The 16,136-nt window shown below is 43.3% G+C and overlaps 1 protein-coding gene across 1 annotated transcript; it reads left to right on the forward strand.

The window, feature by feature from the left end:
• Positions 1-888: 888 nt before the first annotated feature.
• Positions 889-16,136, forward strand: plppr3a (phospholipid phosphatase related 3a). Its single transcript, XM_067479010.1, has 9 exons — positions 889-1,475; positions 4,879-4,982; positions 5,220-5,405; positions 6,309-6,438; positions 7,094-7,289; positions 8,631-8,688; positions 10,234-10,407; positions 11,311-12,153; positions 12,499-16,136. The coding sequence occupies exons 2-9, from the start codon at positions 4,902-4,904 to the stop codon at positions 13,423-13,425; spliced, it is 2,595 nt and encodes an 864-aa protein (XP_067335111.1). The 5' UTR covers positions 889-1,475; positions 4,879-4,901; the 3' UTR covers positions 13,426-16,136.

Raw genomic sequence — 16,136 nt, forward strand, 5'->3', positions numbered from 1 at the left:
GAATGAGTGTAAAGCCACTGGGGTCTGGTCAGCAGGCGACTTCCTGCTTAACAGACAGGCTGAAAATGTCCCTGAATGTATCACAGCGCTCACTTGTAACACTTACATGAAGTGAAATCTGTAGAGATGGGAGATCTCGCGGGCTACATGGATATTTATGTTCCGTTTAAAGCCCCATTAAGTATTGATGGCCATGGGAGTAAAGTAAGTAGCCTCGATCTCTAACTGAGAACGACTTCAGCATCCACGTGTCCATTCGTCACAAACGTTATACACACGTGCTCTTTGATGCTAATTGCCACATTGTCATCCACGATGAGTCAGTGAATCTTGGAGGTGTCTCAGGGCTATTCAATGCCGCGTGCGCGCGTGTTCCTCCCGGGGAGCCCAAATGCGCCACAGTGGCCAGACACCTGCCACACCCTTCTGGAGTAAACAAAGGGAGGTGCCTCTGAGCTGGTGTCCCCCAAAAGGTGTAGAACTTCTGGGCGAGACTCCTCAAGCTGATGGCATTTACCACAGTACGAGGCGTGTCGAATGGAGAGTCATTTAATAATTACAGTGAAATTGGCTCTTGCTTAGGCTAGATGAGGATGAGAGGTTATCTCCGATACCGCCCACTTGCCTTTACGCACACATGCGCAAGCGGCGTTTACGCTACGCTCACACACACACACACACACACACCAAAATCTACCCTTTTGTGTTGGCCTCGCCTCAAGGCGGTAGCCCCGAAACGAATTCAGCAGGGGAGGAAGGGAGAAGTGGGTATGTGTGGACCAGACTGTCTCCTCCCCCCACCATAAGAGCACACCATACTCTCCTCCCCCTGTACCCCCTCCTCCACACCCCTGCTCCCCCCACCCCCCGCCTTTGTGTGTGTATGTGTGTATGTGAGTGTGTGTGTGTATGTGTGGTGACTGCGTACCCGAAAACCGTGTGACGGATGGCGTGCATAGAAAATAAGTCTTTTTTTGTTTTTCTGTTTCTTTTTTTTTTCTTTTTTTTGATTTTTTGAATTTCTGATATCTTGTTATATATTCTGAAAACAAGGAAAACGTCAGGTGCAATAAAGGGGAGGAACCGGGAAGACGCACGTGAATCTCTCATTTATCCAAAGCCAGGAAATAGAAAGGAGCGGAACGCGTTATCAGCAAGTGCAGCAAACCCTCATCTTTCTCCTCTCTCTCCTCCCTGCTCCTCCTCTGTAGGTCTCCCCACTTACTCCCATCCAGCCTCATTCTACCAGTCTCCTTCACTGATCCCAGAATAGCCTCACACCGGCGCGCTCTCCCCAACAGCAGCAGGGGGTTTGGGATTTTTTCTTTTTTTTTTTTTTTCGGGGTGACTTGGGAAACAAGCTGGAGATGGATTAAAGGGACTGTGCACCGCAAAACTGGAGCAGCACGCACGACCACGCCGGGGGGGAAGGGGGCGACGGGACTCGGTGAATTCACGGAGCCCCCGGGACAGAGGTGAGTGCTCAGGCTGTCCGGTTGCTTTGTTGCTCCGCATACAGCCCCCAGCAATCTGCCGCTCCTCCTGGCACGAGCTGAGGGCCGATCGAGGCAAAACCGGCACATGGTTTTCACGTTTCTATAATAATTGATGATCTCATACGCATATCTGCTGATTTCTACTTCTGGTGGAGTAACAGCTATGGTATAATAACCTGCATTCTCTACAGAGGATACATGGAGACAAATCCTCCAAAGAAGTTGAGAAAAAAACCCGTGCATCTACAAAGAATATGTTTACCCCCATAAAAGATCCAGTTTTATTTACCAGTGCTGATTTTATCTCGTTATGGCCAAGTGAGTTAAGTTGCACTAACCCTCCTGCACCGCAAGTTGAACATATGGTTCTTTATGATGTTTGGCTGTTGAGGAGCCTGCAGTGCTTATGGCGTTGCAGCAGCCCGCACAATAACTTTGTTGATGTCTGGATGAGTGAGTGCAGCGTTAAATGGCAACAGGATGAGCTTTGTTATACTTATTTCATTTAGTTCATTTTCAAGTTCATGTTTGGGAACCAGGGGGTCCTAAAACGAGCAGTGTCCATTGAGGTTTCTCTACTACTCAGGAAAAAAAAAGAACTAATTGAGATAAAACAGGATTGTCAATGTCCCTTGTGCTTGATGAAATAATGTATTCAATCAGTGGCCAGCTCATGTCAAAATTGTGTCAACTGGAATAACATTAGAATTTTGTTACGAAATGTATTCATTAAAAAAAGATGCTGCAACACACACAAGGGTGACAAATTATGGGGAAAAACATAAACAAGGGAAACCAAACAAAGGCTTGCTAACTGGGATGCTTATTAACATGATGCTCATATTTAAAACATCTTCACCCAGCTGAACAAATATGGGACATTTGGACTGATCTGCACAGAATTCTCCAATAACATTACTTAGACAAATGGTGTTCAAACCTCCAGTGGCGTAAAACGCACCAAAATCTATGCCACAATTTGTCGCACACACATTATTGTGCTCTCCCACAGTATTTATGTCTACACTGTCTCTGACGCCTCCACCCCCAACCCTGGGTTGGTAGTCACTGAGTCTTGTATTTTGGTTTCTGGCTGACAAACTGACAGATTGTTCATGTCCACCGCAGGCTATACATTCATGCACACACACAAACACATGCACACTCATATACACACACCAGGTGTACACAACCCCTGAGACTGCACACATCCAGTGACTTCCATGAGGTTTGTGAGCACAAGCACACAGCAACAGACTCCAAACATTTTGCAGTCTCAACACACACACATATATGATTTACCCCGGAGGACACATTCTGCTGTGATAGATAAACAATCCCCTTTCTTTAGTAAATAAGCTGTATGTGTGTGTGTGTGTCCTATGAGAGGTGGGGTGAGGTTTAACTGCTGACTGGAGTAGGTCACTGACACCAGCAGCTGAGAGAGTGAGAGCCAAGACCCAGCATCTTCTTAAGCTGCTTTCAACTACACTGGAATCCATCCATGCCAATATCCTCCACACCCCCACCTTCTCAACCCCCCTCAACCACCAGACATAAACATAAACACACACACTTAAGCTACACTCTTTTTATTCTCGTCTTTAATTTTTATCCTTTTTTATTATTTTTCTTACTGCTTTCTGCTTATCTTGTCCCTGGTCCTCACCAATTTTTTTCTCCTTTTCATTCCTCTCCTTCCATCTTGTCTCCTCTCTTCTTCAGTACATTTCTAGCGGTCATGGAAATTAGACAGTGGAAGTCTTTGATTCTCTTTGCCTTACTCCGCCTCAGGGTCAGGCCCTCTTATCTTGGAGAACGGGCCAGACGGAAACAGAGACAGAAAGGAGAAGGGAGATTTGGAAAAGAGAGAGGTGTAAAGAGGGAAGAATGGAGAGGGAAAAAAAGGTGTAGAAAGGTCAAAAAGCTCAGAGAGGAATAAGTACATAGATACAGGTGTGCGAGGCCAGTGCCAGGGAGAGAAATAAGCAAACCTAAACAAACACTGCAAAAGACAATGAAATGGAGAGACAGAAGTACAGAGAGGCAGAAGATGACAGAGGCAGATGCCCAAACAGCTTTCAGCAGATTTGAGTTTCTTGAAGGGTAATAATTTTGGATTGAAGCCTCAGATCAGCTGATTTTTGGCTCAATTTCAAACCACTTGAAATGTGACCATTTTCTGTGTCAGAAAAATAAAAAAAAAGATTATATAAAATAAGATTATGTTTAGAAAATTATACCAATGGCATAATCAAATTCATTCTCAAATAGTGCAAATCATTTTAGTTCGGAAGGCAAGTCTGTGACAGAAAGTGGAGCAGGTGCCCCCGAGGCCTTAGAGGAAACTCACATTCTCACCTTCATCATATCAGGGTGTGTTTTCTAATTACATAAATATTGACCCGACAACAGAAAGTCAAGTTAGCATACAAGCATACAAGCATTAGTTGGATGGTGGCAGAAAAACAGTGAAAGATCAAGATTTGAAGGAAGAAAAGGAGGAATACAAATGTATGCAAAGAGTAAAGTGTTGCCAAAGAGAAGTCAGATTTGTTAGGGGGAGGGAGATATCAAGCAGATGGAAGATGACTGAGAAAAAGCGATAAGGAAAATAGGACAGGAGTAGAGGTAGAGCGGGTGAGATGAAAGCACAGAGGAGGACAGAGAGACAGAGATGGAAGGACAGTTTGAAATGGGGGGAAAGAGGGAGCTGCAGGGAGAGCTGTGAATATTTAATTGTGTTTAGTTTTCCACTTGGGCCCATGGCTCTTAACTTCTCTCTGAGGTCTTCTGATCGCCTACAGGTTACTGATGGCATCAGATGTCTGCACGCGTGTGTGTCTAAGTTGGTGAGAGGGATGAATTTTAGTGTCGAACATCCCTTTGAAAGGTTAAAAAGCTTCCTTTTGAATTAGGATGAAGAATTTCTGTTTGTAGATTTCACCCTGGCCTCACCTTCACTAATCATAACTGTGTGTTTGCTTTTCTCTGAGCGCATGTGTATTTGCATATATGGCTATTAAATGTGCAGTTGTTGTGAATTATAGAGCTGATCAATGAACGTGTGTGTGTGCGTGTGCGTGTGCCATCACTAATAATGCACCTCATTACTGGGCATCACTATAGCACAATTACTCTGAATATATTTTAATACGTCTAACGCAAGGTTTCATTCTTCAGACTAATTTGTAGAGTATACAACCATTAAGCTTTAACCAGTCTTTGAGAACTTTTTGAAACTTATTTATTTATAACTTGAGTCCTGGTCTGACAGGAGTCTTTTTTTTTTTCCTTTGGTGCTTTCAGAACTATTGATGGTGGAAATTCATCAAAATGCTCTGAAACTCTGACATCTCCTTGCAATCTGTTATCCCAACAGCCTGTGACTGGTCCCACCCCAAGATGACGTCCCCCAAAAGCAAAGCCAAGAAGAAACCACCCAAAGACAGCATGACACTGCTGCCATGCTTTTATTTTGTAGAGGTATGTGTAGATAAATTGAATGTGTTGACGAATCACCCTTCTATATGCCGACACGTGATCAGCAAGTTTTATGTTGACTGTATCTTGCTCTTCTGTCTTACTTTTGTGATGAGAGTTGATGTAAAACCTTTGATAAATCTCCTCCTTCCAAGCATTACACATTAAATGTTAGTCACTTTTTACTTTGTCCTTGTCTGTGTGTGGTGGGCGTGTGTGTGTGTGTGTGTGCCTGTCTAGCTCCCCATCGTCCTGTCCTCCTTGGTCTCCCTGTACTTCCTGGAGCTGACAGATGTGCTGTCCCCGGCGACGGTGGGCTTCCGTTGCTATGATCGTGACCTCTCCATGCCCTACGTGGAGACGGGCGATGAGCTCATCCCACTATTGATGCTGCTGAGTTTGGCCTTTGCTGGTCCTGCAGCTTCTGTAAGTCCATCACACACACACACACACACACACTCACACACACACACACACACACACACACACACACATCAAAACACACACACACACACACATCAAAACACACACTTGAGGATTATCCAATGCAAAATGATGGAAAGTAAAGGAATACTTCTCTTTAGGGGTATTTGTGGTATTTTTCCATGTTACAGACAAACTCAGTTTCGCCTGAGATATCACTTTTTTTTTTTTTTTTTTAAGCAGTTACCACAACAACCACAGCTGGAAACTGGACTAATGAGAGCCAACACTGCCAGTTGTCATCCGGCTGAACTAAAAAAACTCCACATCCCTGCAGCCTTTCAAGAAACAAACTCCTCCATTATTTGAGTCACTAGGATGAACTCTTATAAGATAACGGGGGCCGAACGCACCCCAGATCTACACCCCTTAATATAAAAATCACATAAGTATGCAAATGCACTCTTCTCAAACACTCACAAAGCAAATTCCATCTCCCCTCAGAAATGCAGAATCAATGGTCACGTTGATAAATACACACACCTGGCATTCCAGGACACAATCAAGCACACGACAGCCGCCCTAATCAATACACACACAGACTGCTAATCCATCAGCAGCATGGAAACGAGCATTCCTCGCCAACACATCTATCACTCTGATTGGAAGTGATCACTACTCGATAGCACTTTGCCTCCATTCCCACTTTATGGCTCGCTCTCACTGTAGACCATCAACACAGACATGTAGCTGACATCAATAGCACCTTTACCATTTTTCTCTCAGTTAAGTGTGGACTGCAGGACGGAAAATTAGCATATTGTACAGTGTGTGGATGTCTTTCATTCTTTTTCACACTTTCTTACATCTTTTTTTTTCTACCCGACTTTCTCCCTCTATCTGTAGATAATGTTGGGAGAAGGCCTGATGTACTGTATGCAATCCAAGTTAAAGACTTGTCCAAAGTCAGAGAGCAGCATCAATGCTGGAGGCTGCAGCTTCAACTCCTTCCTACGCAGAACTGTGCGCTTTGTCGGTATGTCCAACATCCACGTCTTTTTTGGAAACGGTTAAAATCACTGTCTGGTCTGCATCAACAGCTGTGAACGGGTTTAAGGATTTTTTTTAATAGGAAAACCTTGACTGGGCACGTTGCTGGTGATGAATGGGGCACTAGCTTTATAATGTTTCAAATCACATGGTCTGTTAAATAGCATCATTTTTCCCATATAAGTGTGTTCAGTGGATCATTGAGGGCATATTAGCAGTTAGGAAGAAAATACTGTTGTTTTAACGATGGAAACCAGTTTTCACTCTGACAAATTATACTACTTACACACTGAGTCTGCAACTTTATTCCACTTTATAGCATAAGGAAATAAGCTAATTACATGCATTAAGTGAAGGGTGACTTAAAAAGAAACAGGCATGATATAATGTTCCACGGCAAATATCTTGAGGCACCCTTTGAGCTTTGAAGTGAAAAGAGTAATTATTTCACCTTGCCAGATTTAACTGTCTGCAGAAACGCCTCCTAGTGTAAGACACTTTGTCGGAGCAAATTCAACCTTGTTTTTGACTGCACTTGTTAATAAATGACAATGTCACCACCAGGGCATTTTAGTAAATTTACCAAAGCTGACTTACTACCCCCCCCCCTCTCTCTCTATCTGTTCTCACCTCTCCCTCAGGTGTCCATGTGTTTGGTCTCCTGGCAACAGCCCTGGTGACAGATGTCATCCAGTTAGCTACTGGTTACCACACCCCTTTCTTCCTCACCGTCTGCCAGCCCAATTACACGGCACCGGGAGTGTCATGTGACAACAATGCCTACATCACGCAGGACATCTGCATGGGAAAAGACCAGTATGCCATCATGTCAGCGAGGTAAGACGTGCACTTATGCTTAGAGCCGAGAAAATCTGCCTACTCTTAATAAACAAGAAAAAAACTATAGAATGGGATCCGACCTTTATGTTGTATAATCATGTGATGAAATCTAATAAGAACACACCAATGTTAGGTCAGTTATTTACTTATTGATGTCCAGAACCATTGACACATTTACTATTTAAACATTGCACAGTGTGCTTTGGACTGCTCCACATCACAGGTGTAAGGGCAAACTTCAAGCAGAGGAGTCATCAAAACTCATTTGCATATGAACATCATCATGGCTAATTAAAATAACTAAGGAGCGAGATTGTGCTTGTTACTATTGTTTGTTTTTTAAGTTATGCATTATTTGCTGAATAAAGAAAGGCTCTTTAAACAACAAGGTTTAATCGTACAACAGGACCAATAATGTCCTTGCAAATTCCTATTGTGTAGCGTCACACTTGCAGGTGTTGTGACTACATTTGGCTTTTGAAGAGACACAGCACAGTGTGTAACAAACAGACAAGCTTCAACATATGGGTTTTAGTATATAGGCATAATAAATGCATACCCACAGCGTTTAGATTACAGCCAAATATAGCTGATGCAGGGATAATTCAACACATAATTCTAACACATAATTTCAGTGGAATAATGTAGTTTGGATTTGTTTTTAAGTATACAGTTAGAAATATTGATCTCATACAGTTTTTGAAAGAATGTATATGTAATTTCAAGTGTGTCATACTAGTGCTTAAACAACAACTAATATATTGTAAGGTCATTATAGCCTAAAGCCTTAAAGCAAGTCATTAAGTCATCTGTTATTAAAAAAACATTTCAAAAAGGAAAATGTACCCTCACTTTCCATGTCTCAATATCAAATTATCACCACAGCCGTTATCTTATGAACACACACACATGCACACAGATTTAGCTGGGAAAAGTGGAAATAAGTTAATAATCTAACATAATAATCAGGATAATCGCACTAAGTGCCTTAACAATATGTTTGATGTGATTCACTTTTCTAAACTGTAAATTGTTCACTTACATATCCACTGATGTTCCCACTCAAGCCCCATGGTTTTCTGTTTGCCATCATTGCTCCCGACCAAGGACGCACGCTCGGTTTCAAAACAGACAGTGGGGAGGACGCACAGGTCTTAATGTCAAATACGATCCTGACATCGCAAATAACAAGAGCAACCTTGACAGTTTTAATCAAGCTTATTCATGTAGCAATAAATACACACACAACTTTTTTTTTTTTTTCAATGGAAACATGAATGTCTTTCTGTTGTTGCCTTTACTCTCTTACACCTAACTCTCCCCCCTTTCTCCCCCCAGGAAAACATTTCCATCCCAGCATGCAACACTCTCTGGCTTCGCTGCTGTCTATATCTCCGTAAGCGCTTTCTGTTTCTTACTTGATTCTTGCATTTATTTACCATGGCTGTTATGTATTTGCATCATACACATTTACACGATGTTTTGCCAATTTTTGGATTATCCGTGTGTATGTGGTTTATTTAGTGTAGCTGTTATTTATTTTACCATTAAGATGGTAACCAGTTTGTTTTACAATGAGGGATTTCTTGTTTCTACATGCCTTTATATTTTATAATTACCTCTTTCATAGATTCCTTCTTTAAAATGATGCTCTTTTGTCATGATACCTTTTTAGCTGCTGGCAACATAAAGTTTGTTCTTGCAGGTCAGGGGAGTTTTTTGTTTCTTTGCTTCACTGCATACATAGTCACAATTGCATTACACATGTTCAGTCAGTGAGAGATTTTCTGATTGCAGACAATCCTTGGACCAGAGAGCCACATTTATTATCACGTTAACAAAATAGCAGGGCCAGATTTCTGTGTTCATTGTTACATCCTGGTGCATTAGGTAATCACTTGCCATTCTGCGATGAAGTGCTGACGGCAGCAGTATGTGAACTGTATGACAAAGTAGCACTGTCACTAACACCCGCCCACACACACACACACACCCTACTTCAGCAGTGGCTATAGTGAGCTACAGGCCATATCAATGCTGCCTCGCCGAGCCCTCTGTGCACTCATTATAGCTCACTAGACGGATTTCTGATCAGATAGAAAAGGCAGGAGAAGAGGGAAAGCGTCTGTTTGAGTTGCTATAGTTACAAAATGTCATACGCTATTAGATCAATTACAGAATTATTTATTTTTATATGATTTATTTATTGTTGAAAATTACAATGAAGAATAGCACTGCATTCGTTTCCTAAAAGTAGGCTAATAGGGGAGGTTTCATGACAAAACCGACACAATTCAGGAGGAATTGAGGAAAAAAAAAGTTTTTGAAAATAACTGAAACATCACAGTGATGACAAGCTTTATTCCCCTCCATCTACAAGAAAAGGAAAGTAGGGTTTGCACAGTCAGTATAGGATGAACAATATAGTTAAAATGGATATTTTTGCCAAGCCTGCATCTCTGTCACTCTGCAGCTGTATTCATTGTTATGTAATCGAAATACGGCGTGCATGCAAAGAATGTAATTGGAAATATAGTTTTTCCTCTTCTTCCTGTCTCTTCTGCAATTGCTTAATTATTGACCTCAATACGATTATATGCAACAAGCATAAAGCTCTAACTACCATTCAAAGTGGTGTAACACCCCTCAGAAACTTAAGGAAACAGAAAAGGTTAATTCACTTTCCTGAGTGAGATCAGAAGGCTGACACCACTCCATGTTTGCCCAGACTCCATCACAGTCCTGCCTCCTCAGATCACCACTTCACATTCCACTTACAAAAAAAAATAGACGTACCTGAGTAAATTACTGAGCTTTAAAGAGTCTGTTAAAGTGGATTAGTTAATTCATTAATTTATTTATGTCTTTTAATCTCCTCCCCGTCTCCATTTGGCCACATTGTCTGTATTTTGTTCATATATATAGATGTCTGTCTTCGCAGATGTATTTTAATGCCAGCATCAGCAGCACAACAAAGCTGCTGAAGCCGCTACTGGTGTTTGCCTTCTGCATGGCGGCAGGCCTCGCCGGGCTGACGCAGATAACCCAGCACCGCAGTCACCCTATAGATGTCTACGTGGGATACGTCATAGGAGCCGGGATCGGAGTTTACCTGGTCAGTTACACAAAGTGCATTAAAGTGACAAGCATAGCAAAAGATTTGTCAGCCTTGTTCCACTAGACTAAAATCTCCTTTAATTTGCTGGTTCCCCTCCCTTTCTAACAGGTTAATACCTCAGTGAGACATGATGGAGTGAGTGGGATGTCGTATTTTAGGCTTTAGTTTGGGAAATTAGTGTCAGCATATGTTTGAATGCATTTAGGGATTTGTTCGTCCCCGGGGAGTAGGTAACAGTCAGCACTCTGCGTGGTGGAAACGACAGAATACACAACAATTGTTTTTGTTTAATAAAGTGCTTTAGTTGCTTGGCTGTGACTGGATTGTCCCATTGTCTTTTTCTAACACTTTCACAGCATTCGCTAACAAATGCTGCTTTTTTTTTTCCTCATCACCTCTCCGCTTCGTGTGGCTTCCATACTTTTCTCTCCCAACAGTTTTTTTTTTTTTTTTTTTTTTTTTGGCAGGCTATATATAGCTTTTTCTATTACGGGGGGATAGAGATACAGAATGAATAATCCACTAAGAATTCACTGGAACAATTTCACACTTCATTTTAAGAAAACTTGTCGTTGCCATTTTCCACACTTTCCCTCCTCCTCTCACTCTCTTTCTGTTTCGTCTTTTACTTTTTAAGAGGGGGAGCCCTTCTTTCTTTCATTAAAGGATAAATTCTGAGAGACGGGGAAAGAGTGATTCATGCTGACCTCAGACTAAACAAGAAGAAGATGGAGAGATGCCTATTCATGCAATTACTGCAAACTAATATGAAGATCAATTTTTTTCCCTCTCACAAGGATTATAAAAATAAATTTTTACGCTTCACTCTTTATTTAACGTACTGGTTACTTCTATCTCCTCATTTATTTCTCATTCCCACCTCCCTCTCTTCCCTGTCAGGCTGTATTTGCAGTGGGAAACTTCAAAGCAACAAAAGAAGATGCTTCCTCTTTACAGAGATTGGCCCCAGCTCAGCAGAAGGACAGCCTGAGGGTGTTGAGCCAGCGTAGTCATGACTCCCTTTACAGGAAGACTCCCAGGGTGTCGGAGAGCAGAGAGGAGCTGGGCGCTGGGCTGGGGTCTGGGGCTCGTAGTAAGGTGAGGAGGGAGAAGGCTTCCCTGGCCTCACTCAAACGAGCAAGTGCTGATTTGGAGCTCCTGGCAACTCGGGGTCCCATGGCCAAGGAAACCATGGTAACCTTCAGCAACACCCTGCCCCGAGTCGCAAACGGCAACAGCCCCATCTCTCCCTCAGAGGAGCCAGTTACCACGCAGCGCCACATGACCTTCCACGTGCCTTTCGACCCTCAGAGGTCTCGGCAGCTGGTGTCAGAGTGGAAACAGCGCTCGCTGGAGGTCCGCAACCAGAGCTCACGAGAAGAAGAGGAGGAAATAGATGCAAGCGATGGAGCAGACGAAGGAGGAGCAGCAGCAGCAGCAGGAGGAGGAGAAGGAGACCAAGCGATGCCTACTTCTCTTTATCCCACCGTGCAAGCTAACAAGGGAACGGCCACCCCAACTGGAGTCAGGATGGTGGTGGCACCCCCACTAGTTCACATCCCCGAGGAGGCTTCTCGGCCACCGCCGGTCTCCCCTAAGAGTGCTAAAACCCGTGCCAAGTGGCTGTCACTCACTGATGGAGGAGGGCTGAAAGAACCTGGAACAGGGCCCATTGCGGTATCAACTCCCCGTGTGCCCAACACGCAGCCCAGCCAGCCGCCAAGCCAGCAACGAGTCACTCAGGTGCGGTAGAAATTACAAAATGAATACCTACAAATCATGCAGACATTATTTCGAGCAGCAATTTTTCAATTTCTAATGGCACAAAGCCGGACTCAGTGTGGACTACACTGCTCTAATTTATTTTGTTTGTAAAGTCACAGCAGAACAACATGAGTAAAAGCTATTTCATGGATTAGTTTCTTGCATAAAACACTTTCACAAGGCTTCAATCATTAATTATAGTTGTAGTTAACCCTCATTAAAATGTCCTTGAGGAATATTGAATATGTTTATATATGTCATAAATGTAGTTTAATAGTTTTTTGTCAGTTTTCATACTGATAAGTTATTTCTTTTTTTCCACAGGTGATAGCTATGTCGAAACAGCACAGTCAAGGGCACATCACCTCGTCCACTAAGACATCAGAGGGTGGCTCCTCCTCAGGCGGTGGGTCCAACTGCTCTGAGTCTCCCTATTACCGGATCCCATCTGATAGAGACAGCTGCACCGGGAGCAACCCGGGAAGCATCGCCGGAAGCGGGAGCATCGTCACCATCGACGCTCATGCCCCTCACCACCCGGTGGTGCGTGTGTCGGCCAGTAACGGCAAGCCGTGGGAGTGGAGAAACACCATCAGTGGCAACGTGATGACCGCTGCCGGAGCCGGGGACAAACACCGCTCAGCCCTGCAGCGACAGGACAATGTCAGTCACTACCGGGATTACCGGACACTTCCAGGGAAAACAGACTCTCTGTGCTCCTCCTCGGCCAGCGGGAGTGCTGAAGCAGGAGTGGACCTACCTCCCCCACCCCCTCCCACCTGCTCCTCCCCTCTGCCTCCCCCACCTCAGCTGTCATCATCCCCGCTTCCACCACCACCTCCTCACTCATCTTCTTCCCCCTTGCCTCCCCCTCCACAACCAAGCTCCTCTCCAATGCCTCCTCCCCTTCCTCATCCTGCCTCTTCTCACCTGCCACTACCCCCTCACCCATCTACCTCCCAAATGCTCCCACCTCCTCAACAACCTACCGGTCAAATGCCCCCACCTCCACAACCATGCCCTTCTCCGTTGCCTCCTCCACCTCACTCCTCCTCGTCAATGCTGCTGCCTCCTCATCCATCCTGCTCCAATATCCTTCCTCCTCCTCCCCACCCCGACTTACTGATGGATGGCCACAGCCAGATGATGTCCCGCTCCTCCACCCTGCCTCGTCAGCCTTCCGTCTCGGCCCGCAGCCACGCTGAGCAGGAGCACTACTACAAGGCTATGCAGAATGAGAGGATGTTATAGTAAAGGAGAAAGAATGGACATCATTGTGATATCAGTGATTGTACTTGTAGAATATTCAGCTGAAGAGACAATTAAACAAAGTAGGTTGTGGCAGGTTATGACTTTCAAAAATGACAAAAAGGTCTGAAGACTCTGAACCCAGAAAAGCAACTTCAGCCAAGATGCTGGAAATGAGGAGGCAACAGGGGTGAAGGACTACAGTCAGCAGGGGATCAGTTTCTTCCCTGCCCATAATACTTGCTGTACAGACAAGGGGAAAAAAGGGGAGTCAGGGAGAGAACTAAAATCCCCACTTCACCTCTATTTTCAGCACTCCCATCCTCTGTGTTTCTTTCAGATGCATTTATAGTCGGAATGGAAGTGGCTGCCGCTGAGAGAGAGATATCACAATGAACACTCTGGGATTTGCTAAATCAAGTTTCCCTCGAGAGGGGGGATAAGACGGCGAAAACAAAACAACTACGGGCAATACTAGCTGCGCTTAAACTAGCGCAGCTGTTTGAGGATGCCAACTATTACACACACACACAGAATTCGCTCTTGTAACTACAGCTGAAGACCTCATTCTTCAAAGGACCCAAAAGCTTTGAATTAATAGAAAAAATGCTGTAATGTCAATTTCAACTACAGGTTCAGGAGTATTAGCAACAACCCCTAAAAGCTTGAGAGCCCTCTGAGTAAACAAACCAAATTTCCTGTTTGATGGCAAGCAAATCTGTCTGTATCCACCAGAGAGAACTGGCTTAGGAAGTGTTGCTTCTGGATCATTTGTGAGAAGGAGGAGGAGGAGGAGGGCTGGGTATAAGGAGGATCACGCACAGTTGGGCACCCCTATACAGACGTCACTGAATGGATTACTGTTGTAAACATGAAAGGCACTGGAATGGAAAGAGTATTGTTCGTGAAGTGAAGAGGGTGACTGGGCTGTGCAGCACAGCGAGCCAGACAGCCAGTCTGTCGTTGCTGTGTGCAAAACCTGCCACGGAGCCTGAAGCGACATTAAGGAGATTAACGTTTGTTTATCAAACCATGGGAGCTCTTCGCGCCCTTTTCTCCATTGCCATTCACATTTGGTCACTCTGGCAAATCACAATGGTGACAGGAATGTTAATGGAAAGCTGCCCAGCCAATAGTGAAGCCCGCCATCACCACAAACAGACACACACACAGACACACACACACAGTGGGTTAAGATGGTTGAATGCTGGCAGTTCCATTTAAACCTGGTACCACTTTCTAAATGTGCACACTTTATAAGAGGTTTATAAATTGTTGCTTTTTTTAATCCAAATGTATTTATAGTATTTTTTAGATCTCTAATGACATTCTTGGCCTGGTTGTCAAACATCATTCATTGGTTAATAGGAAGACCAAAATTCTCACAACTCTGATCATCCACAATTATTGTATGTCACAGGGCGACCCTTCATAAAGTATGCCTCATTAGAAAGTGATACCAAGAGTTGTTGAGAGATGTAGATCTTTTTATTTATTACATTTTTTTTTACATGAAATATCAACAGCTTTCAGCTTGTTCACACTGTACCCAACATTAATTTGGCATGATGACCCTCCCATTTTCGTACGGGCTCAGGACCGGCACTAAGGTGGCCCTTGATGGTTGGGCGGGGCCACACCTGGTGGGGTGGAAATTAGAACCCGCGGCCTTCTGCATACCACTGACAAATAAAAGTCAACGTCAAACCAACACCATGACAGGCCAGCAAATATTTTTTAAAATCCAGTTGTCCACTTGTTCGATTGCTTGGGAGTTTTTGGCGGCAAGGTCTTCATCAGCAGCTGTAGTTTGCTTTCTACCATGAAATTGGAAAGTTATATCTGCTGAGAAGGACCATGTGATGCAGTGTAAAGTTCTAATACACTTAACATAGGATTGTTTCATCAATCTACACTATGACTTATTGAGTAATTATTTTAAAATACTAGTACTGAAAGGTTTATAATTATAGTTGAGTCACCCTATTGGCTCATATGTCATGTAAATCAATAAAATATTCATATCAATCTTCATTTGACTTCATTTGAAGCTTATAATCAGTGCTTTAATCACCATCTATACAGGAAGAATGGTGGAGGTGCAGAACCTGCTGGTGTTCTTCTAGGTCAGCCTGGCCTCTTGTGTGTATTTATACCAATTTGTACAAAGTTGAAACATGTTTATTATTTTATATTATTTTATTTTTTTTCTGCCAGGAGATATTCAGTTCAGTAACAAGGGCTTTATCTTAGCTCACACTCTGATTCATACTTTAACAAAAGACTCAAAAAAGGCGCAGTTGAATGATTTGGTTTTCATCCATGTACCACAGTATCTGAAGGATATTTGAAACAATGTAGTAGAGCTGTGATAGGAAGAGGCTGTGTTAAATGGAACAAGTTGTATTCCGTAGTGGCGTTTCTCAGATGAGGAGCTGATAGATAATGTTGCTCGTCAGTTTGTGTTGCATGTGTTTACGAGCGTGTGTTTTTTTTAATACGTTCTGTCCTTCAATTGTACGTCATTACCTTTGACAGACATGCTGCATTTTTTCAGTGCTGGTGATTATCTTACTACTTTCCCCCATTTTGACTGTACATACTTGATATTACCTTATATGATTAATACTATTACTATTCTGCAGCCCTTTTTTACGGGCTAATGTTTTCTATATGTGGTGATGTGTAACATTAATAACCTTATTGAATAAAAA

Source organism: Channa argus, chromosome 16, assembly GCF_033026475.1.
Source record: "Channa argus isolate prfri chromosome 16, Channa argus male v1.0, whole genome shotgun sequence".
In the NCBI taxonomy this organism is placed as follows: Eukaryota; Metazoa; Chordata; class Actinopteri; order Anabantiformes; family Channidae; genus Channa; species Channa argus.

Coding starts and splice junctions, on each gene's coding strand:
- plppr3a (XM_067479010.1), top strand. CDS start 4,902: ATGACGTCCCCCAAAAGCAAAGCCAAGAAGAAACCACCCAAAGACAGC. Junction 5,406..6,308: donor TTGCTGGTCCTGCAGCTTCT/GTAAGTCCATCA, acceptor CTCTATCTGTAG/ATAATGTTGGGAGAAGGCCT. Junction 10,408..11,310: donor CCGGGATCGGAGTTTACCTG/GTCAGTTACACA, acceptor CTTCCCTGTCAG/GCTGTATTTGCAGTGGGAAA.